The sequence below is a fragment of the Paraphaeosphaeria sporulosa genome (assembly GCF_001642045.1).
Source record: "Paraphaeosphaeria sporulosa strain AP3s5-JAC2a unplaced genomic scaffold CC84scaffold_1, whole genome shotgun sequence".
Lineage (NCBI taxonomy): Eukaryota > Fungi > Ascomycota > Dothideomycetes > Pleosporales > Didymosphaeriaceae > Paraphaeosphaeria > Paraphaeosphaeria sporulosa.
The window spans coordinates 370,348-390,862 of NW_017253360.1; the positions used below are offsets into that span (position 1 = coordinate 370,348).

The 20,515-nt window shown below is 54.8% G+C and overlaps 8 protein-coding genes across 8 annotated transcripts; 2 read left to right on the forward strand and 6 right to left on the reverse strand.

Annotated features, from left to right (window-relative positions):
• Positions 1-373: 373 nt before the first annotated feature.
• On the reverse strand, positions 374-3,019 carry CC84DRAFT_1210931 (uncharacterized protein; the record flags this gene model as incomplete). Its single annotated transcript, XM_018182333.1, has 2 exons — positions 374-2,892; positions 2,956-3,019. 2 exons carry the CDS (start codon positions 3,017-3,019, stop codon positions 374-376), a joined length of 2,583 nt encoding a protein of 860 aa, XP_018041620.1.
• Positions 3,020-3,274: 255 nt separating this feature from the next.
• CC84DRAFT_1078518 (signal recognition particle, SRP9/SRP14 subunit) lies at positions 3,275-3,765 on the forward strand (the record flags this gene model as incomplete). The annotated part of the gene is made up of 2 exons (XM_018173803.1): positions 3,275-3,304; positions 3,355-3,765. 2 exons carry the CDS (start codon positions 3,275-3,277, stop codon positions 3,763-3,765), a joined length of 441 nt encoding a protein of 146 aa, XP_018041621.1.
• A 200-nt stretch (positions 3,766-3,965) lies between these two features.
• Positions 3,966-5,027, reverse strand: CC84DRAFT_1106596 (uncharacterized protein). The gene is made up of 5 exons (XM_018175148.1): positions 4,716-5,027; positions 4,520-4,630; positions 4,391-4,470; positions 4,251-4,337; positions 3,966-4,202 (listed from the first exon to the last, which is right to left on the reverse strand). The coding sequence occupies exons 1-5, from the start codon at positions 4,784-4,786 to the stop codon at positions 4,036-4,038; spliced, it is 516 nt and encodes a 171-aa protein (XP_018041622.1). The 5' UTR covers positions 4,787-5,027; the 3' UTR covers positions 3,966-4,035.
• Positions 5,018-7,318, forward strand: CC84DRAFT_6906 (asparaginyl-tRNA synthetase). The gene is made up of 3 exons (XM_018187091.1): positions 5,018-6,267; positions 6,319-7,047; positions 7,102-7,318. The coding sequence occupies exons 1-3, from the start codon at positions 5,399-5,401 to the stop codon at positions 7,226-7,228; spliced, it is 1,725 nt and encodes a 574-aa protein (XP_018041623.1). The 5' UTR covers positions 5,018-5,398; the 3' UTR covers positions 7,229-7,318.
• Positions 7,319-8,903: 1,585 nt separating this feature from the next.
• Positions 8,904-12,610, reverse strand: CC84DRAFT_1170194 (uncharacterized protein; the record flags this gene model as incomplete). The annotated part of the gene is made up of 6 exons (XM_018179841.1): positions 8,904-9,035; positions 9,094-9,280; positions 9,335-9,883; positions 9,935-10,263; positions 10,441-10,531; positions 10,722-12,610. 6 exons carry the CDS (start codon positions 12,608-12,610, stop codon positions 8,904-8,906), a joined length of 3,177 nt encoding a protein of 1,058 aa, XP_018041624.1.
• Positions 12,611-13,519: 909 nt separating this feature from the next.
• Positions 13,520-15,672, reverse strand: CC84DRAFT_1158828 (Creatinase/aminopeptidase). The gene is made up of 5 exons (XM_018177077.1): positions 15,581-15,672; positions 15,382-15,465; positions 14,416-15,327; positions 14,234-14,363; positions 13,520-13,929 (listed from the first exon to the last, which is right to left on the reverse strand). Exons 1-5 carry the CDS (start codon positions 15,603-15,605, stop codon positions 13,839-13,841), a joined length of 1,242 nt encoding a protein of 413 aa, XP_018041625.1. The 5' UTR covers positions 15,606-15,672; the 3' UTR covers positions 13,520-13,838.
• A 263-nt stretch (positions 15,673-15,935) lies between these two features.
• Positions 15,936-17,049, reverse strand: CC84DRAFT_1170196 (uncharacterized protein; the record flags this gene model as incomplete). The annotated part of the gene is made up of 3 exons (XM_018179842.1): positions 15,936-16,576; positions 16,647-16,790; positions 16,926-17,049. The coding sequence occupies 3 exons, from the start codon at positions 17,047-17,049 to the stop codon at positions 15,936-15,938; spliced, it is 909 nt and encodes a 302-aa protein (XP_018041626.1).
• A 570-nt stretch (positions 17,050-17,619) lies between these two features.
• Positions 17,620-20,063, reverse strand: CC84DRAFT_1210938 (SNF5-domain-containing protein; the record flags this gene model as incomplete). The annotated part of the gene is made up of 2 exons (XM_018182334.1): positions 17,620-17,931; positions 17,979-20,063. 2 exons carry the CDS (start codon positions 20,061-20,063, stop codon positions 17,620-17,622), a joined length of 2,397 nt encoding a protein of 798 aa, XP_018041627.1.
• Positions 20,064-20,515: the final 452 nt, after the last annotated feature.

Genomic DNA, 20,515 nt, shown 5'->3' on the forward strand with positions numbered 1-20,515 from the left:
AACCATAGATCGTGAATGTGGGCATATATCCCGCGTCGTGCAATATTGAGAGTGATCGTAGTCAGTGTCTTGTGGATGCAATCACCAAACTCCTGGCTATATGGAACTGGACGCTCCGCAGACCACGGCTTCACTCGATACATCTAGTGTTTAGCCCACCGTGGCCGTCGGCGATTACTTGAGCCCGATGCGGGGACAAATGCTAGAGAATGCGCTTTTCCTCAACCAAGCTGCAATGGTCCATGATAAACAATAGCTGTAACTTGGCATCCTCTTCACGATGGCTTCTTCAACATGTCATGACACACTGCGTTGAGTTCCTCCAGGGCACTATACAAGACCAGTCATATTACAAAGACTTCCGCACCGTCTATTAATCCTCATCCAGCGTGGTCGACGCCATCAAGCGCTCCAGCAGACCCATGATGACTTTGCAAGCCCACTTCACCGTGTCTTTCTCCTTGCTATTCGCCGTGATCTCCGTCTTGCTGACAACCTTCTTCACGAAATATTGCACACCGGTGATCATCTCTGGAACCGCGTCCAAATTGATGAATACGTTCAGCAGCGCTTTCTCGCTACGCTTATCCTTGTGGCTCTTTTGCGATTCCACTATGATGGTCACGAGCATCACCTCAACCATCGTTTTCGTCTTCGGCTTCAGATACGGAAAGTTGAGCGTCTTCAGGCCGACGATAGATAGGTCGCCATTGGCTATCAGCGTGCCGTAGAGCTTGCCGAGCGTGACGACGCGGCGTAGGGACATATCGCTCTCTAAGTCGTCTTCGTCGTCCGATGCATCGTCGTCGTGCTTCTTCTCTCCCAGTTTCCTGAATATATCCCAGAGCGCGAATTGGAATGTCTTCCTCGATTTGTGGTCGGTGCAAAACTTTCGCGCCAGGGCGGTGTAGTAGGGGTTGTACAAATCTTCGCAGCCTGCGCAATGCAGGATAACTCGAGGTATCTCTACTTCCTCTGCTTTCTTCAACCTGAGCTTCAGCAGGCGGATGTGCGCATCCTTGTAGTCGCTAGACGACATGACTGTAACGAAGATGGCTCGACGAACGTCCGTATTCATACGCTGCTCTTTAGCAAGCTGTAGGAGATCAATTTCGCCATCATCCCCGGTGTCCGCAACCTCAACATGCTCCTCCTCGTCCTCCTTGTCGTTCATCTTTTCTTGCGGTTCTCCGGCCATATTGCTCCGCCAGCTTGCACCCACGAGCCACCACTTGCCCTTCTTGTCGGTATCCCTGATGTCAGCTAGGCCTATTCGCAAGGGTTCACTGCCTTTTAGATTTCTTGTGTTCAGCGTTCCCAGCTGCTTTTTCATGCTGATAGTATGTTCACGCACGACGGCCGATGCCGCTACACCCGTCTTCATGCGATTATTTTTGAGGTCGTTGATGGTTTCTATCATGAACTTGGTTCGTACAGGTAAGTTCTTCTCGCCCACCCTAGCGACCGACTTCTGGAGTAGTATAACAATGTCCTTGAGCGAAGAAGGGTCGTCTTGTCGGAGCTGTGAGCCTGAAACCCGGACTATCCGAAGGAGCAGCTCTGTGTTGATTTCGGAAAGCTCATCGAGAAAGAGCTTGATGTAGTCGAAGATTAGCTTGCACCCCACCACCTGAAAACAATATAGCTCAGCCAAAACAGACGTGAGATTGGTAGTGTGCTTTCCAATGCCGTCCTTGTTGGGCTGATAGTGTCTGTCAAACTCAAGTACTATACGCTCCAGCATCTGTGCACCAAAATCTGGGCCGACGATCTTGTAGATTGCCGCTATAAACCCCGCATGTAGGATGAGAAATGTGTCGATCAACATTGTAGGGTCTGCCAGCATGCCGATCAAAAGATCTATGAGAGTAGTGGTGACATAGCCGCGAGGGTTGTTCTGGTAAAGCTTTTCGATGTCCTTCACGATAGACATCATGTTGGCGTCAGAGAGTCTGTTGAAAAGACCTTGAGTTTGCCTGCGCAGTCGAGCAAGCGCTTCGGAATCTGAAGAAGGTGGTGCTCGTAGAGCTGGGGGTATGTATTTGGCAGGGACAGCACCCGCTGGTACAGGCGCAACATATGGGTTCTCGCGTACGCGGGGCGGCGGCTCCACTTCTTCTTCTTCTTCTTCTTCCTCCGAATCTAAGTCACCAAAGTCTGACCCGTTCCTATCCGCTGCATCATCTTCTGAGTCGTCGACATCTTCTGGTCCTTCCTCGTCTTCCGCAATAGCCGATTCTCCCTCAGAGTCTACTGCATCTGAGTCCAGGCCGTCCAGATCCGATTCTTCGTCTTGCGCGGTTTCCACTGATCCACCAAGCGCTTTTCGCCGCTTGATCGCCAACCACTCCTCGTCCTGATGTCTTTTTCGTTTCGTCGGATTGAGTCTAAGGTCGTCCGCGTCGCTGCCGAAGTCTCCCAGATCGCCAAAGATGTCGTCCAAAGCATCATCATCATCACCACCCTTTGATTTCTTTTTTCGCTTCTTCAATCCCAGCTTCTTCTCCAAAGCTGCGATTTCTGCGTCATCTTGTGCGAGCCTGTCCTTCACGATTCGAGGGACTTTGGCAGCAGGTGGTGGTGACGCTTCAGCAACGAGGATTGGAGCGGCCTGGGACTTCTTCAAGATGCCCTTGGCTGGCGCTTGGGTAGTTCGCGCTGGAGATTGTGCTGGCTCGTCCTCGTCGCTCCAGTCCACAGCATCCTCCTCCTCTTCGTCCTGGGGCTCCGCCTCGCGTTGCACTCGAGCCCGCGCAAGCGCATTGTGAGAACTGGAGCGATTCGGCTTCTGTTGCTTGTGTGACTTTTTTGCATCGCGCTCTGCTTTCCTGCGGTCCTTTCGGTTCACAGGGCCGTTGTACACATGGCCACCGCGCTTTCGGGTGGGAGCACCTGTACAAAGTCAGCATGCACGCCCAACAGAATGATGGCAGAAGGAGCCTCTGGGTCTGTTACCTCCGCCGAACTGGTCGCGCAGCTCCTTGGGAAGCTGGGGGCCGGTGTGTTCTCGCTGGCGCATTGTGCTGATTGAACGTTGCGCAGCAGAAAAGCAGAAATCCAAAGTTACGATCTCGGACTTAACACGCCCCGCTTCGCGCACACACCAAGCCAACCCCACGCGGACCTCCAATTCACCACGGCCAGAGCTCGCGTCAAGGACCCCAGATATCCGCGCACACGTGGGCACTCGGGTACCATCGGACGTGCATCGACCTAGACAGACATCCCTTGTCCGCCCGTGACGCCGGTTCTGCAGCCGCGACTCTACCTCACCATGGGCAGAGAGCATTTGACCAACGACGAGGTACAGGCGCTGCACCCTCTCGACAAGCGCCCCGCTGATCGCGCATACAGTTCTTCGCTCAGCTGAACAACCTGTTCGAGTATAATCGTAACAAAGGACACGGCAGCGTCTACCTTTCACAGAAGCGCTTAACCTTCGACACCGAAAGCCAGCCCCAGACGCCTACGAAAGTCGCCGACGACCCTCTCTGGGACACGCACCCCAAGAACCCTCTTCCCATACTGGTCCGAGCACACAACAACAAATCTTCGAAGCTGCACGGGAAGTCCAACGGAACGGACAGGAAGGCTATCGACAAGATCGTTATATCAACCGTGGTGCAGCCGGAGAAGCTGGACGCGTTTTTCGTACAATATGTAGAGGCCTGCAAGGCCGGCATGAGTGGACTGAAGAAGAGGGATAGGCGCGGGAAGAAAGACAAAAAGAAGAAAAGGAAGGGCGCGGCGGAAACGAAAGGTTGAAATGGTCCCAGGAGCACGCGCATTACTTTTCAGTGTGAAGGAGACGACTGAGTCTAAGCGGGGAAGAGGGGGTCTTCGTCTGTCGAGCAGCACCGCCAGATGCAATTCTCCTGGGCCCCAGACGTAGGTTTAGGAAGCACAGAAGCCGTGGCTTCGTGCAGGACCAAGGCAACGGCAGATGATCTACCAACACGGGATACCACGCGAGAGTATAATAGCAAGGCTAAGGCCTAAGATTCACACTAAGAACACACAGAACATCCAAACCCCTCAACTCTGTTTCTTCTTCATTCCCCCTACATACAATGGCAGGGGCTGGCCCATCCAGGTTGCTCTCTGTGTGTGATCTCGTAACTCATCACCAGTATTAGGGTGTATAAGTGCCGAGAGTGGACCTCTGTTGATCACGAGCCATGGGACGAAAGCACCAAATTGCTCTGTTCACAATCAGTATGTCGTCTCGGGGCATGCGTGAAACAGCGTACCAGGCGTGAACAGATTGACCTCGAACATAGCCAGAGGGTGCGGACCAATTGGCATATTCCATACTCGGTAGATGCGCAATTCGGGAACTAAGAATGTATCAAATATATGCTTTTCAAGACGTAAAAATGACTACGCTCACATTCGCGTCGTATCCGCTCCCACAGCTCGTTTGCGAACTTCGTTTCTGCGGCGTCTGTCTGCAGAAAGTATATGTGGATGCTATACGGTATTTAGGAAATGTCATGACGAGAGCTGATCCTGAACGTACTCAAAGCCTCCGCGTATGTCGTTTGTAATGGGTGCTATAAACCTGGTGTAGGCTTCGCTTCTCTTCTCTGCCGGCGGGTTGACAAAGGACTTGCCGTCTGCCGCCTTTTCACTGTTCGTGGGTCAAAATTAATCATACATCCGATCTTATCTTGCAGCAACGATATATCCATGGTCTTCACAGGCGGGATGCTTACTTTGGCAGCGACTCGAGGCCTCGATAACCTTCCAAAGGCGAGGTATAAGTATAATTCCAAGGTTCTGACATGGCGCTTGGGAAACGAGGGCTGAAAATAGGTCACTGAAAACCCGATGCAGCTTCTTCTCAACTGGTGTTTGATATATATACGATGCACGAAGAGAAGCATGTGGCAGTCGTTTGTAAGCGCGGAATTGGACCTAGCAATGATGCAATTTGTAAACGGCGAACGGCGTCTAACCACTTTGTAGCTGCCACAAACCCCTTACAAACATCTAGCACATCTCGACAAGCGTGCCCATGATCCCACGTTGCTCCGTATGGATTTCGGAGAACGGATGGATAACAAGGTCACCGTGCGCCACAGACAACGCCACAACTATGATTGGATGTCAGGCCATATGTGCAGCCGACACGCGACCAGACAACCACGAAGCATAATCGCAGTTCTGCAATAATCTGATCTTCGCAATATGTGTAGTACAGAGCAAGAGTCACAGATAGTGAGTGTTTTGAGGCTTATCGCAAACAGTCAGAGTCTCAAATAGCCCGCTGAGTCACTCGTCGCGGGGCATAATTGGACAGCCCCGCGCTACCTTTCCACAATTTCAAAGAACACACAACAGCGACTACACTTCTACTTTTCCGCGCAGCAACCCCCCCGCGCCAATTGCAGTCGCCATGGCGGAATCCACATACTACATCGACGAAGACGTCGGCCAGGACATCGACACGGCCGGCGCTGAGAGTACCCCCTTCAAGTCGCTCGGTTTCGGCGTCCTCACCCACGGCGAGTCCCACAAGTTCCTCACGCGCAAGAGCGTCACCGGCGAGGTGCCCGAAGGCTCGGACGCTTCGGCGCGTCTAGAATGGAAGCCCGCCGCCAAAGCCGCCATGAAGAAGGCCGTCAACTTCGCAAAGGCGCAAAAGAAGAAGGCAGAGAAGGCGGGGGAGCTGGAAGCACAGCAGGCAAAGCTTCTGGCAGATCGCACCAAGGTCCTCGACGAGGCAAAGAAGATCACACTTGAGGAGGACAAGAGCCTGCCTGCACCCCTTAGGATCAAGCTCGACGAGACAGACCCGCAGAAGGTCACGCTGGGCGATGGAAAGGAGAAGAAGGGGACGAGGGTGCGCATATTCGGAAGGGTGCATCGCGAGCGGAGGCAGAAGGAGAACATGTTCATCACGTTGAGGGATGGCTATGGCTTCATGCAGGTCATTCTCCAGGGCCAGCTTGCGAAGACATACGACGCCCTCACACTGACCCGTGAGACGAGCATGGAAATCCTCGGCGAGCTCAGGGAGGTCCCAGAAGGAGCCCACGCGCCCAACGGACGAGAGCTACATGCGGACTACTACAAGATTCACCCTGGTTGGCAGGCAGCTGGTGGTGACGACGCCATCACCAACCGTGTCTCCAAGGACACCGAGCACGCAACATTGCTCGACCTTAGGCATCTTACGCTTCGTGGCGAGACGGCGTCAAAGGTCTTGATTGTGCGAGATGCTGTAGAGTGGGCTTTCCACGTTGCATACAAGGAGCTCCGATTGTACGTCTTGCGCCCCCTTAAACATGAACACAGGCACTGACAACACTTCAGCCGCAAAGTGAGCCCTCCAGCACTCGTGCAAACCATGGTCGAAGGTGGTGCCACTCTGTTCGGCCTCCCGTACTATAACGAAGAAGCCTTCTTGACCCAATCGTCACAACTCTACCTCGAGACCTGCCTACCGTCAATGGGTGACGTCTACTGCATCGAGAAATCTTTCCGTGCTGAGAAGTCCCTGACCCGACGGCATCTGGCAGAATACACTCACGTCGAGGCTGAGCTTGACTTTGTCCACTTCGACGACCTGCTCGACCATCTGGAGACCCTCATGTGCCGTGTCCTTGAGGTCGCCCTCGAGGACCCTACGATCAAGCAGTACGTCAAGGATCTCAACCCCGAGTTCCAGATGCCCGAGCGACCGTTCAAGCGCATGAAGTACTCTGAAGCCATCGACTGGCTCGTTGAGCACAACATTGAGAACGAGGATGGCGAGCCCCACAAGTTCGGAGATGACATTGCCGAAGCTGCTGAGCGCAAGATGACTGACATCATCAACCGGCCAATCTTCCTCACGCATTTCCCTACCGAGATCAAGGCCTTCTACATGCTCAAGGACAAGGAAGACCCGCGGGTGACGGAGAGTGTTGACTGCTTGATGCCTGGCGTCGGTGAAATTGTGGGCGGCAGCATGAGAATTGACCAGCACGAGGAGTTGATGGCTGCGTTCAAGAGGGAGGGCATCGATCCTTCCAGCTACTACTGGTACACGGATCAACGAAAGTAAGTCACGGCTCTCTTGTGCATCAAGTCTGACAGTCGCTAACACGATTGTAGGTACGGCAGCTCTCCCCATGGCGGCTACGGTCTCGGTCTCGAGCGCTTCCTTGCATGGCTCTGCAAGCAGCACACCGTCCGCGATACTTGCCTATATCCCCGCTACTTCGGTCGCTGCAAGCCGTAGACAGCGTATCATCTACGCTTCTCCCTTTCTTTTCCTTGCCCAGCCCAAGCAAGACCTTTTCATCCCATAGAAACAGCGGCATAGCTCCACGTAAGATAGCACTTGTCACGTCTCCTAGCCTAGTCCACGAGGTGTCGCACGAGGCAGCTTCATGGCCACGCCGCCAGAATCCAATCCAATCACACCCTGAAACACCGTGTCTCCCGCCGTCCGCGCAGTCCGCCGTCTTCCAGTCCTCCCACCGCAGCCTTGACTCTACCCCCCTTCTGCACCACTCCGCTCGTCGTATCACGTCTTTTGTGCCGTTGTACACAAATCACGTCTGTAGCATCAGCATGCATCAGCACCAAGCGCCCGCCGCGGTTCGGCCGCATGCGGCATGGCGCCCCTTGCTTGTTTGGGACAACGTGCGTGATACGTGTCAGGCCACGTCCTTTTGACGCTGGCAGTCCAGGGGCGTGGCGGTGGGTCCGGTCAACGAACATTTATTGCTTTTCTGCCTGGGCTGTTTGATCATGTAAGTCAATTCGGTGGTGTGTTGACCGGTCGCGTGACGAGGCTATGTATGTATGAACTCAGTCAAGCGCTGCGATCTTACGATTGGTCCTGTTCGCTTGTGCGTCCATGGGTAAGTGCACCTCGGGGTCGGTCGATATCGTATGCCAGAAATCATGCGCAGATTGCAGCACAAACTTTCGAAATGGCCTGTCGGGCTTCGCAGTATGTAGAATTTTGGACAGTGGACAGTCTATCTCCGGTAAAATGTCCACTGTCAAGCATTGGATAAAGCATTCCGAGGAGACGACTCGCACTCTTACATCATCACTTGCGTAGCGCAAAGTCGCACTTGATCGACTCAAATCCACTCTGATTCATAGCCTACATCTCCACAAAGCTGTCTGATATGCAAACCAAACCCCCCTTGCCCTTGACTATGATCCTTGGAGTCTGGCCTTCTACTAGCCACAACCCGCGGACCGTAACCCAACAAAAACACAAATAACCAATTTGACCAGCTGTACTGTGGAGAGCCCTCGCTCAAGTATGGAGGGGTCTCGTAGTGGACATGAGATAACGCCAGGCTAAAAAGCTCCACGCCGGAAGCCACGAATAAGCATGTTTCCATAATGCTGGGAAAAACTCCACGCTATGCAGTGATGTGCAGAGACGACTCCGAGAAAAGGCTCTCTGGGCCCAAAAAAAGAGAGCCTCTGTACGAAATCCTATCTTAGGATGACTCCGAAGTCCGGGGATAATAGGGAAGCAGGGTTACAAGCGCTCATCGCGCAGAACCGAACCGTCGAAGCAGTCCGATTTCGATAGAACACAAGGGGAAAGAAAAGCGCCGAGTGCGCAAGCGCCGAAATTGGATCGAGAATCGGCCGTATACAAGAGCAAGCTTTTTAGAAACACATTTCCAGACCGAAGGTGGCTGGGGGAGGTGCGCTAGTGGCGAGGATTTCGCTTAGAGCGCGGGAGGAAATTGGTAGGAAGGCGGAAGATATAGGGGTGTTAGGGTCGTGCGGCATCCGAGGCCGTGATGAGAGGCAGGAAGTGATCTCAATGAAATGATGAGAGCGATGTGTCAAGAGTGCGTAATGGCCTCGTAGAGGCTCACTCAAGATATCGTCCATGATACTCGAGCCGAACGCGAATGTCGTTTGACCGGCGACTATCAAGCTGTGGCACCACCAAGGCGAGCCTTGATCAGGTCCTGTAACTTTAAGAGCATTTCGCGTTCCTCGTTGGACACAGGGGGCGGGGGAGCAGTGTCGATGGCAGTGACGACAGCCTTCGGTGCTTCGGCCTGTTTCAGTGGGTTAGCGCCGATCAAACATCCAGAGTCAGAAAGAGAGGAAGCTTACGGTAAGACTGAGAATAAGCGCATCGACGTTGCTCTCGTTGAGCCCAATCTCTGTTTCTTTGTTGGCCAGTTTCGCAAGGTTGAGAGCAGCTTGTTGTTGCTGGATCGGGCGAGCGGCAAAATTCTGCATTGATGCCTTGCTCTGCACACGGCTCTGCGCAAGCTTCGCTGCCTTGTTGAGACGACTTCTGCGAGACAAATTAGTGCTGCGGAAATGAACTGTAACAAATGAGTGTACTTACGTCTTGACCTTGTCGATGAAATCAAGGATGAGACCCTTCTCCGGCACACGGTAGACACTGGAGCTGCTGTCCTTCTCTTCACCGCCAAAGACATAATTGCCTTCGCCATCAGTATCGTCGTCCGGATCATTCAGGATCTCTATCAGGCCGTTGTTGCGAATACCACGTGAGAAAGCAGGCTCGATGACCTGGGGGTGCCGAGGCTTGCGCACCTTCCGGCCAAGCCTGGAATTTGGCGCGTCGACCATGACAGCATCCTGTGCACCATTGATGTCGTTCTGTGTAACATTGCCGCTGCGGAAATCGTGCTCGATGTGACGCGGGCATCGCCACGCGTCACGGTGCGAGGATTCAAGGTTGATGTGGGGTGGATTTGCCATGGGAGGATCCAGGCAGTCCAAATGCCAGTATGCCGCACAATAGTCGCACTTCAGCATCTGGCGTTTGTTGCCAGAAGTCAACCCGCATGATGAACATAAGATAGGCTTATCGCCTTCAAGAACCTTTGTGTAATCAGGCCTCTGGTAGCCATAGCCGCTGTTCTTAGAGCTGCGACACGGTCAGTGATGACGCCAGCAAGCGAGGACGCGTCGCACTTACAGAGGGAACTTCTTCACGTCTTCGTGGTAAGAGCCATCAGGACGCGCAGCAACATTCTCGAAGTGGTTCTGGATGTCTGCTGGTAGCGTGAACGCACGCGTGTTGATGTGTTCAAGTGCCTGGAAAAGCGGTCGTAATGGCGTTTCTATGGGAAGATCCTCGGCAGGTTTCGCGCAGACATGACAGAAGAAAGATCCTCTGGGAGCATCGAGACGCGGCGGATCGCAACACAAGAAATGGAACACACGTGGGCAAGTGTCGCAGCAGACGAATTCACCAGCACCTCTGCAGGCTGAACAAAGGTCATCACTCTCGGATGGTGGCGAGTCCTGGCAAGGCGTTAGAGGAGGTGATAAGGTTGAACTCGGAGGCGAATATGGATATTTGAAAGGCGTTATGCCTGCAGTGAAGATCATGGGTAATGTGGTGGTGGTTGGTGACGGCGGGTTTTGTGGTGGAAGGAAGATGGTGTGGTTGGGTGGAGCGGGAATTTGAGTTGCACTTACTGGGTCATTGTCATCAGGCCCCGAATGTCTCGAACCGCCACCGCCAGTATGTGGGATTCCTGCAATAGGGCCATCGCGATTCTTGACCGGCCTAAGCACGAAAATACGTTAGTTTGCTTTATTGATCCAGAAATGTGCGAACGCGATGCAAACACGAAAAACCACGTTGAGCTTGCTCAGTCGATGGTCGCATCCCTGCATGAAACGGGTACTGGCGTCGTCCAGCGCCCCAACACAATGTGACAGGGATGCGTGGAGACACGAAAGTGGATGGTACTTACGATTTCTTCGTTCTCGCTGCCTGGTTAGGATGCCCAGCCTGACCATTGTTCAACTTGGTGCGCTTGGACGGCATGTGGCTGACGGCTGCAGGCGTAGATGGGCGGCTGGTCGCGGCCGAGTCTGGGTGCGGTGACGAAAAAATTGAGTTCTCACGTCCGCGCTTCATGCCGCTGGTCTGAATAGACATGCCGTTGCGCGCAGATGGTCGACCTGCTCGTCGTGGCCTGTTGATATCGCCAGGCGGGCCCATGGCAGCGATGGACTCTGTCATGGATGCAGTCTCGTCGTCGTCGAAGCGCATGTCTGACACTTGTGCATAGCCAGAAAGTTGTTCACCAAAGCGCTTCTGTTGGTCGTAAGCGAGCTCTTGACGCCTCTTCTCGACTTCTGCGTCTTCAACTAGCTGCTCTGCGGTTCGCGGTACATTCTGCTTGAACTTGCGATGCGGTTTCGTGGGCGGCTTTTCGGAGCTGGCTCGGGAAGCCTGTTGCTTCTTGCCGCCGCGTCCTGAGAGGGTCTTCAACTTTTTGTTTGTTGCTGCAGTGCCGTTGCCATTGACGTGAGCGGCAGGTTGAGGAGGTCCAGTGTGGAGGATTTCTTCGTCAACCTCCGACAGCCCAGAGTCACTGCCGGCTGGCGATTTGGGTGCGGGGGTAGGAGCAGTAGAGGCGACATCTGCATCAATACTCAGATCATGAACACCATTCGCAGTGCGTTTGCGTGGCGACTTGGATCCCATCCTAGGAGCGCGCGGTGACGATGCTTCGGTTGCTGGGAAGGCGGGGGCTGTGCTCAGTGGGTGGAGTATTGGTCCATCAACCTCGTTGCCGTCAGAAACATCTGCGGGGGATCGAGTAGCGTCCAGTGAAGGCGACTCTGTGAGAGGTGCAACAATAGCAGGCTGGACCTCGAGATTGGTGGGGTGGGGTAGGCCTTCACCTCCAGCAGCTGGCGAGGACACATCAGCGCCATCAAACTCGGACGAGGCGCGCGTCTTCGCAGCCTTTGCCGCCTCTTCTGCTTTTTGGATCTTCCATTCGCGCTTGATGGTCTTTTTGGCCGACTTGATGAAGCCGCGGAAATTTGACCAGTCCTCAGCTGACTCTTTCTGATGAATGATGCCGTTCAAAGCCTGCGCTAGCGTCACGTCGGACTTGCCGCTGTTGAACATGCGCCTCAACGCAATGCCAACGTTAGGTCGGTTGTCCCTGATGGAACGGGCGTGGGCATCGTTGACGGCTATCTCGATGGTCTGCATAAGTGCTGCGTCCAAGGTGCGAGTAGGAGTGCTGCCCACGGCAGGCGCGGGCGGCACAGATGGTGTCTTGCTGATGCCGTTCTTGGCCGGTGATTTTGCAGTGCTGGCGGGCTTGCTCTGTGCGGTGCCTTTACCCCTGACAGGCGTCTTGGTGCCGTGCGAAGTCTTCTGCTTCTTCTTGGGACCCGGCTTGGGCATGTAGTCGTCGTCCTCGTCCTCATCCAGCTCGGGAAGGGGCATTGGTATGTCGTCGTCGTCGTCCAGGTGCTCGGAGATGTCGCGCTCAATCTCAGGAGCGGGCGTCAGTTCCGGGGTGGACGTCTCCTCGTCACCAAAAGCGGCGGCCTTCCTGCCCTGGACGGGGCCCTTTGCAAGCGAATCGCCCAGGCTGCGGACCCTCTGCTTGACGCGGGAGGTAGGAGGGACGCCGAGGGCAGCCATGGTTTCGAGGACGCCGTGGCGCGCGAAGCCGTGCTCTTCGAAGGAGGGTGCAGGATTTTGGGGTGCGGGCTCAACCCACATGTCGAGCGAGCTTTGCATCTTGGCCTTGCGGGGTTCTGCGTCGTAGGGCGACGAGTGGCTGGCGATGGGCGTGCTGGTCCGCGATTTCGACTTGCGGATGGACGGCATGGCGACGTGGACCACTGCGAGCTGGTTAGACGCGCTGCACGAGGCCGGGGCTCGGGAGATAGTTACCACGCGTGCTATCTGGAAAATTTGGCCGCAGACAGCGCGTGAAAGATTACGTGCGTCGCGCCGCGCGTAGGAGGTTGGGTTGCTGGTAGAGAGACGATGGCCGGAACTTCGAGGTTGCGGGAGGCGCTTTCGCCAAAATACGCCGACTCCCTGTCCTGATTACTTCACCAACACGACACGGGAAATTGTCGCTGGCAGCCGCGGAAACCACGGGAAATAGCTGCCGCTGGCTGCTGGAGGCGGGATATCGAGTTTGAGAAAGTTTCGATCATGAGCGGGGTGGGGTGTCGGAGATAGGTCAAGGTTCACTTGGGCGGCGGCGACACTTTATACTGCTGCGCCTGAGCTGTTCAATTTCACCAACAGAGCAAAATGCGAGGCCGGCTCACCGCGCAGCTTCCAGAACGTCAAGCGGTCATCGTCTGCGTCAGGTCATCATTTCCATGTTTGCAGTGTGGGATGCATCAGCAGGACGTTCAGGGGCTCCTACATAGCAACCGCAACACGTGCTCGATGAAGACTGTAAACTCCTTTGTATTGCCAATGTCCGACCTTGATATTGCAGACACCGGCTTGTTCAAGAGAGGGTGAGCTACCAAGCGTTCCCCTTCCTCTAATCGGCCTCGGGAGGCGTGTGCGAGAGCAGTTCGCCGCCCCCATGGCCGTGCCTCTCCTCCTCCGACTGTCCACGTAGACAAAGAGTCACAGATGCTTCCGTCTGACTTCCTCCGTCTATCGCATAAGCACGTGTTGAAGTAAGCGCTGTGACCAAGAAATTCAAGACAGATTCAATACGTCTAACAGTTGTTGGAAGCCTGTCCACCCAGAGGAGTATGGACATCACTATACACTGTGTCGGTTTTACGAAAGGAGAATGTGTGCCATAATGCTTTTAATATTTGAGCTTTCAGCTGCCTACCGGCTCCCCTGTAAGCCGCACAGAGTGACCAAACACAATGGCAACCCGAAGGTTGACCGCAAACTGGAAGCCTAAGCGTTACCCTTGATGCAACGATGATAGGTACTCTATGCTACAAAGTATGCCAGGAGATGCGACGAGTAGGAGTTCCTCAGCTGGAGACATGGGTTGCATCGGATCGGAAAATGGCAGGCCCAAATGGCCATAGGCCTCGATCATCCGATAATTTGTGGAAACGCACATTTACTCGTCGTCGCTCTCCTCCTCTTCAGCACCACCGGCAGCGGCAGCCTTCTTGGCAGGCTTCTTCTTCTTCTTGCGGTTCTTGTTGGACCTATATTTGTTCATCAGCATCGTTCCTGTGTAAATAGGCTGTCGCTGGAGAGTGTTCCAATAACGACAAGGAGAAAGAGTTAGACTATGCTCAGACATCAAATGATCCGCACTACCTCAGGACAAGCGATACGGAGAGTGGTTGTAGCGGGGTTGATGCCGCTGTCAGATTCGCAAATCCGCACCGAGTTGCCTGTCCTGAGGTAATCCAGCGATCAGATGATCCCGCAAGTTGTCTCTGATTCTCGTCGCTGCTTTGAACGGAGATTTTGTTCGAGTTCATGGGAGAAAGAGTTTTCACTTACGACGCTTTGCCAAGGGGCTGCTCAAGGATCTTCAGGACTTCCTCGTCGGTGATCTTCTTGTCGGTCTTGTACTTAGATACATCAACTGCGGGCGGCTGCGCGAGACGCGTGAGGCCGTTCTTAGTGATGGCTGTTCGGTCGGTCAGTTTTCGTTCAGCTCCGAGCTGCGACTGTAGACGTACCAATGGTGGAAAACAACCTAGCAACTGGCTCGTTGTTCTTGTCGGCAACTACTTCGTACTGACGAAGTACACCACCACGTACGCACTCGATGACACCGACCTTGGCGGACTTCTCGTCTTCGAGCTGCCTCAAGCTGAACGGGAACGTGCCGAATTTCTTGGTAGCCTCGGATAATAGCGCACGTGAAGTAGGGCGCTTCAGGGCATATCGCGTATCAGTGCGGCGGTGGAGAGTCGTGCGGTTGTTGTCGACGGTCTTGACCTTGCCAGAGCCCAAGCTGACCCCCATCTCCACACCCCACACCTCACCCACGTCGGGAAGACCCTCACCCTTGACACCCTCGCCAGGGGCCAGAATGATCTTCTTCTTGGCTTCGATCTCGTTGTGCTCGAACAGCCAAATAGTGGTGCTCTCGACAAGGTTGCACTCGTAAGCAGAAGTGACCTTCTCAAGCAGGTTGGTGATCTGGGATTGGGTGTAGGGCTTCCGTGCGGCGGCCTTCTTCTGCTCCTCGTCGGTACCAGTGGTGGGGACAAGGCTAGGCGGAACCATCAGCCTCAGGAGCAACTCGTTGGCGTAGTGTGTGGCCAAGAAGAGGTCTGCTTCACGGCCGCTGACCTCGTCAGAGGCGCCGACCAGGACAGAGTCGCAGACAATGGCAGGGAAGCCATCGATCTGAGCACCGAGCTGGATCTTGACGACCTCGCCCTCCTTCAGGGTAACTGCGGCTTCCTCGGCATCGGACTTCAGGGGCGTGTACGGGGTGACGTAGGAGCTCGGGGAGATGGTGGTGCAGTGCCCAATGCCCTTGGCGATCTTCTTGCCCTTGTAGACCTTGGCCGTCTCTTCCTCCAGAAGCTTGTCGCCGCGCTCACAGAGCTCGACGATGTTGGCGTCGGCCTTGATCCATCCTGCAGCTGGTCAGCCCACCGCATGGGATGCGCCTGTGCGCGTGTTGAACGCACCTGAGACTTCCTTGAGGACCTTCTCGGCGATGGTCGCGGCCGTCTTGTACTTGGTCAAGGTATCGGGGTTCGCGAGCGTGTAATCTAGCAGGCGCACACAGTTAGCACACGACTCATAAGTCGACGGAGCAGCCGCGCCAGGCGTCGCCGCAACGCCACGCGCATTGCACGGGCTGCCGCAGAGACTTGGGAGCCTTACCGACGACAGCGGTTTCGTCGGCCATCTTGACGGGTAATGAGTGCAGTGGATCAAGTGCGTAGTGGGTTTAATGTGTCGGTCGCCCTCGAGCGTGCACTGCTTGTTTTGTCGTGCTGCCCCTCTTTGCGGGGCTCGATCGCTTAACGCTCCACTAGCAGCAATTACGTAGTGACGAGACGGCCTGGCCGTTTTCATTCAGCCGCTTCAACCTCAGATGGCATGTATCGAGCCGCCTTGGTCGGGCTTCTGGCTGCCTTGGGGTGAATGCATCTATCTTGGACTATCGCGTACACACTAAGCACTCTGCAGCAGAGTCTCCACCCGGAACACGATTTGGCCTCGTACGTGCTTGAGACTATGTCTGCACCTTCAACACCACATCTCCGACTACAGCCCTGTGATCAGAGGCGTACACTCCATCGTCAAACTTGTTTGGTAGAACCGCGAACCCCGTCGCCTCCCAAACATCCGCTCTCCGATCCACAAACACATGATCAAGCTCTGTTTTCGCGTCGCTCTCTTGGAAGCCCGTGAAGGTCGTCTTTGGGTTTCCATACTTCCTCGGCGCCACGTCCTTGACCGCTTGCAATGCTGAGTCTTTTGCGTTCAGGATCTGGTACGCCGAGCCAGACGGCTCGGAATTGAGGTCACCGCCGAGGAACATAGGGATAGGCTTGGTAGTGGTGCCATTGTGCGTCGTCTCGTTGGCGACCTTGAGGATGAGCTTCGCGGACTCGGTGCGCGAGGTGGCGCCCTGATCATCAAGGTGCGTGCACATGCCGACGACTTTCTGCTTTGAGGCTTGGTGGACAAATGTGCCTACCGTGACGATGCGGATCGACGCCGCATCCCATCCCTTACTGCCTGGCTTGTCGGGTGTTTGGCTCAGCCAAACCGTCTTCCATGTATCTACCTTCCATACTGCTTTCCGGAAGATGATTGGGCTGTACTCTCCTGCTTTCTTCCCATCATCTCTACCCACGCCGATATAGTCCCCTGCAGGCTTCCGGTCAATACGATTGTAGACGATTGATGTATGCAGCATCAGCAGAGTCGGTCCACTTACAGTCGGATCCAAAATCACCCATCACATCTGTCAATTGAGCATTGAGGACCTCCTGCAGACACACAAATGCCTCGTCATTGTACAGTGTGTTGTACTTGAGCTCGTTGATTACTAGTAATTTGCGGTCCGTCCATGGCTTCTCTCCTACTTTACGGTCAGCCCAAGGTTGGAGCAAACCTCAATGAGTCGCGGAGTAGTCCTGATCAAAAATAAAATGGCTTTGCAAGCATTCGGCGTACACATGCTCTCGGCTAGACCTTGTTCCATGAACACACTCACCGGTGAAAGGGCTTGAAGTCGCGTATCGTATGTTGTGCGATGTTATGCGGATCGGAATGTCTGCCTGAACCCTCAAGACGAATGCTCCTGCGAGGAGCAGGCCCTTTAAGAACGAAGGAAACATCCTGTAAGGTATCGTGCTGAAGCGAGGAAGAGACACGTGAAAATAACCAGGCAAGGGTTCGAGAGATCTCAGTCTGGAAGGACTCGCAACAGTGTAACCGTCGAGTAGAGAAGCGAGTATCAGAACTCACGGAGTGCAAAGCAACAGCCTCAGTATAAATGATATCAAAAATTTAGAGTAGACATCCTGCCGCTGACGCAATGCGGAAAGATGGGCGCTATGCTAATGTGCCGGCCATCTTCCACCATAGAACGGTAGAGTTACGCCCACATGTGGTTCAAACAGTATTGGCACTCTATCGACTTTCCAATTCTGTCTGCACCTGGTCGCAGATCTCGCTCGGCAAATGAAATCGTCGACCTCAGACCACGTTCGTCTCAAAACCCCAGTGCACACTGCAACCAGCCCCAAGACGACGATCGATCGGCATGAACACGCTTTCCGAATGGTAAATAGTTTCGTTTTTGTACAAATAACGCGGATGGATCATCTTGATTTACACAAAAACGCCTCAAGGTATAAGCTCCAATCCAGAACTAGGTCGCAACGCTTCAACGATTATGTTTGCGCTTATGCTGCATTGCGCTTCTCCACATTCTGCTTGTGCTGCTTGTTGTTGAGATGTGTCTGAAAGTTGCCGACCGTCTGTTCGGGGCCAGAATTGTACAGCTTGCCAGGGCAGTCCAAGCAACGGATTCTAGGGACATATTGTGCCTTGTGGCCTGGGGGCAGAGAGCCAGATGCCGCAAACGAATCGGGTTTGACACTTTGCAGGGTGTTCTGGTCGATAATCGTATATCGCATGGCCGCTTCGAAACGATCGCCGGGGTTCTTTTGCTTCAATTCTTTAAGGGCTTCTTGAAGCCATGATGGAGGAGGAGCCTGCGTTGGTCAGTCTTTGATATTAGCATTCATAATCCTCAGCTTACTGATGGAGCTCCCTGCGCCTGCGGCCAAGGCGCGTCTGCTCGACCGTCAGGATGGTAGTTCCACTTTGGCTGCGACTGCGAGTTTGGTGTGGGAGTAGAGGGCGGCTGAGGGGAGACCGCAACTGATGAAGCCGTCGGCGCAGGAGTATTACGAGGTGGCACCGCGGGTGACGGAGGGGGCGGCATGGAAATAGCGCCAGGTGTGCTGCGGGCAGGCGTAGGTGTATGTGCCATGAGTGGTGTGGATACAGGCTTTTGCAGGTAAGCCTTCGGATTGCGTAGATATTCCCTGAATTTTGCCGGTGAGATTTTGAGCTTAACGATCAGTCTGGCAGGCTCGGACACCACACTCTCATCACGAGCGTCGTATCTCAATTGCCTTGCTGTTCTAAGCTCGTGCTGGCTTTGTTGCAGCGCAGAAATCTCGGGCGTCATTGATCGTCCCATGGCGGAGCGCATCGCCGCTTGAGCTGCTGTGGCCGCTCCACGCATGCCTCGAGTTCTTGCCGTTCCACCGGTCATCATCATGGACGGCGCAGGAGACTCCGGCGCGGAGTCGTCACTTTCCGACTCATCCGAATCCTCATCCATGCCACGGCGACGTTCCCTGGCCTTTCTTACAGCCTTGAACAGGTGGCTGTCGTCGATAGTCTCGGCAGCTCCAGGAAGAACGGACGAAACGATGAGGGTGCGAACAGTGCGCTGTCTGTCCTTGAGGTCCGGCAATGCTGGTCCTCCACGTCGATTTACTGACCGTTTTTGCCGCCTTTGCTCGCGCATGATAGAAAGCTCGGCCCTCTCGAGCTCGGCCTCGCTCAGTTCGTAGAGGTATGGAGAGAAGTCTTTGGCAGACTGCATTGGTCGGAAGACTGAGGGGATCGGGGAAGGCAGGAAATTATCTCGGATATCCGTATCTTCAACCGGTCGCCCGTCGAATGGATGACCAGTGATATACAGGCTCTTAGTGAACATTTGACACTGCTCTCGTATCGAATGTGCGATAGCAGTGGTAAATTCACCAGATAACGAGAGGTCAGCTGCAGTCTGTCTCGCAAATTCCTCGGGAGAATTGTGCGGGTTATTGATTTCCCATTCGAATTGGTCTACAAGCGTATGCTGTCCAATCGCAATGTTTAGCTTGATCAGTATCCGCATTTCGTCGTTCTTGTAGGCAGCGTACGGTAGCGTTGGGTCGAGCGCGTCATCGTCGAAGAAGGCGTGCGGATAGTAGTCCTGGATCTGCTCTTGGATCTCGCGGTTCACCTGCTGCTTTACGGGCTCCCGTATCTCGGGAGGCACTCGGAAGTCCTCAACCAGGTGTTCGGCGAACAGCTCTGAAGTCGTGTACCGGTCGTGCAAGTTCCATGTGAATGTATCTCGAAGCTTAATCTTATCCAGCTCAATGTCTAAGCGCACGGGAACCAGTTCCTCGACCACATCTGATTGGAGCTCGACAGTGTCTTTCTTCAGCGGCAAGCGTCTTGCTCTACGATTTGCCGGGGGTTTGCAGTGGGCGGGATATTTAAGGGCGAACCCTTGCGCGGGAGGGAGTTCGGTGATGCCATTGCCGTAGCCCCTGTACCCAGGGCCGAAGACAAGTGCGGCATTGTGCGCGCGGACTTCCTGGTAGTACTTGATCTCATCTTTGAGTTCGTCTGTGGCAACCTTGCCGAGTGCGCGTTTCTCCAGCACGTACGACGCGCCTCTCAGGTCACGCTGGATCATCTGATCCAGCAACGCCTTCTGTTTTTGTTCGTTCATCGGGGCCTCGCGCGTGGGCGTATGCGATGGCTTGCGCGAGCCGGAGCGCGACCGTTTGCGACTCGGCGACGCGCCATTGGCGCCCTCGTCGTGGGCGGACATGCCCATCTCAGCGCGGCCTTCTTGCTTCTCCGCGGCAGTCGCGTCCATCTGTGCTGCGAGAACCGCCTTGGCCTTCAATTTTCCTTCGCGAATGGCAGCGTTCTCGTCGGAGGCGGCGTCTTTACCATGGGCGGCAGCGGGCGCGTCGGGCTGCTGGGCAGGATTCAGGCCATTCTGTGCGGGAGACGCGTCGGGATGCGGGTCGGTAGAGGTAGAGGGCATGTCGAGCCTTCAGGTCAGCGAGCGATGCGACAGAGGAACCCGCGACTCGTGGCTGAGGTGAAGCACGGTGGTTAGCTAGCGTACAGGAGCGCAGAGGGCCGTGGCAGGGCCATGATGGCGCCGACAGGGGCTGCACAGCGAAGCCAGAGCAACAGCAGCAGCACCGTCGCGCATCGCCAGGCCCGCGCGAGGGCACGTAAGAGGGTCAGAGGCTGCACATACCGATGGGTCGTGCAAATTGCGCGTCCTCGGGCTGGGCCTCTGTTTGGCTGTGGGTAGGGGAGGTCGGTGGTGCCGATCGGAGCAGGACGTCACGGGTTCGGCGCAAGCAGACGCGCGCGATACGGCTCAGCAGGCGAGAGACTGGCTCCTCCGAAAAAGGCTCCTTGGGCTACAGTGCCGGGAGCCGTTCGGGCGCGGGCGGCTTATTTGCTCGGAATGCGTTGTCGATG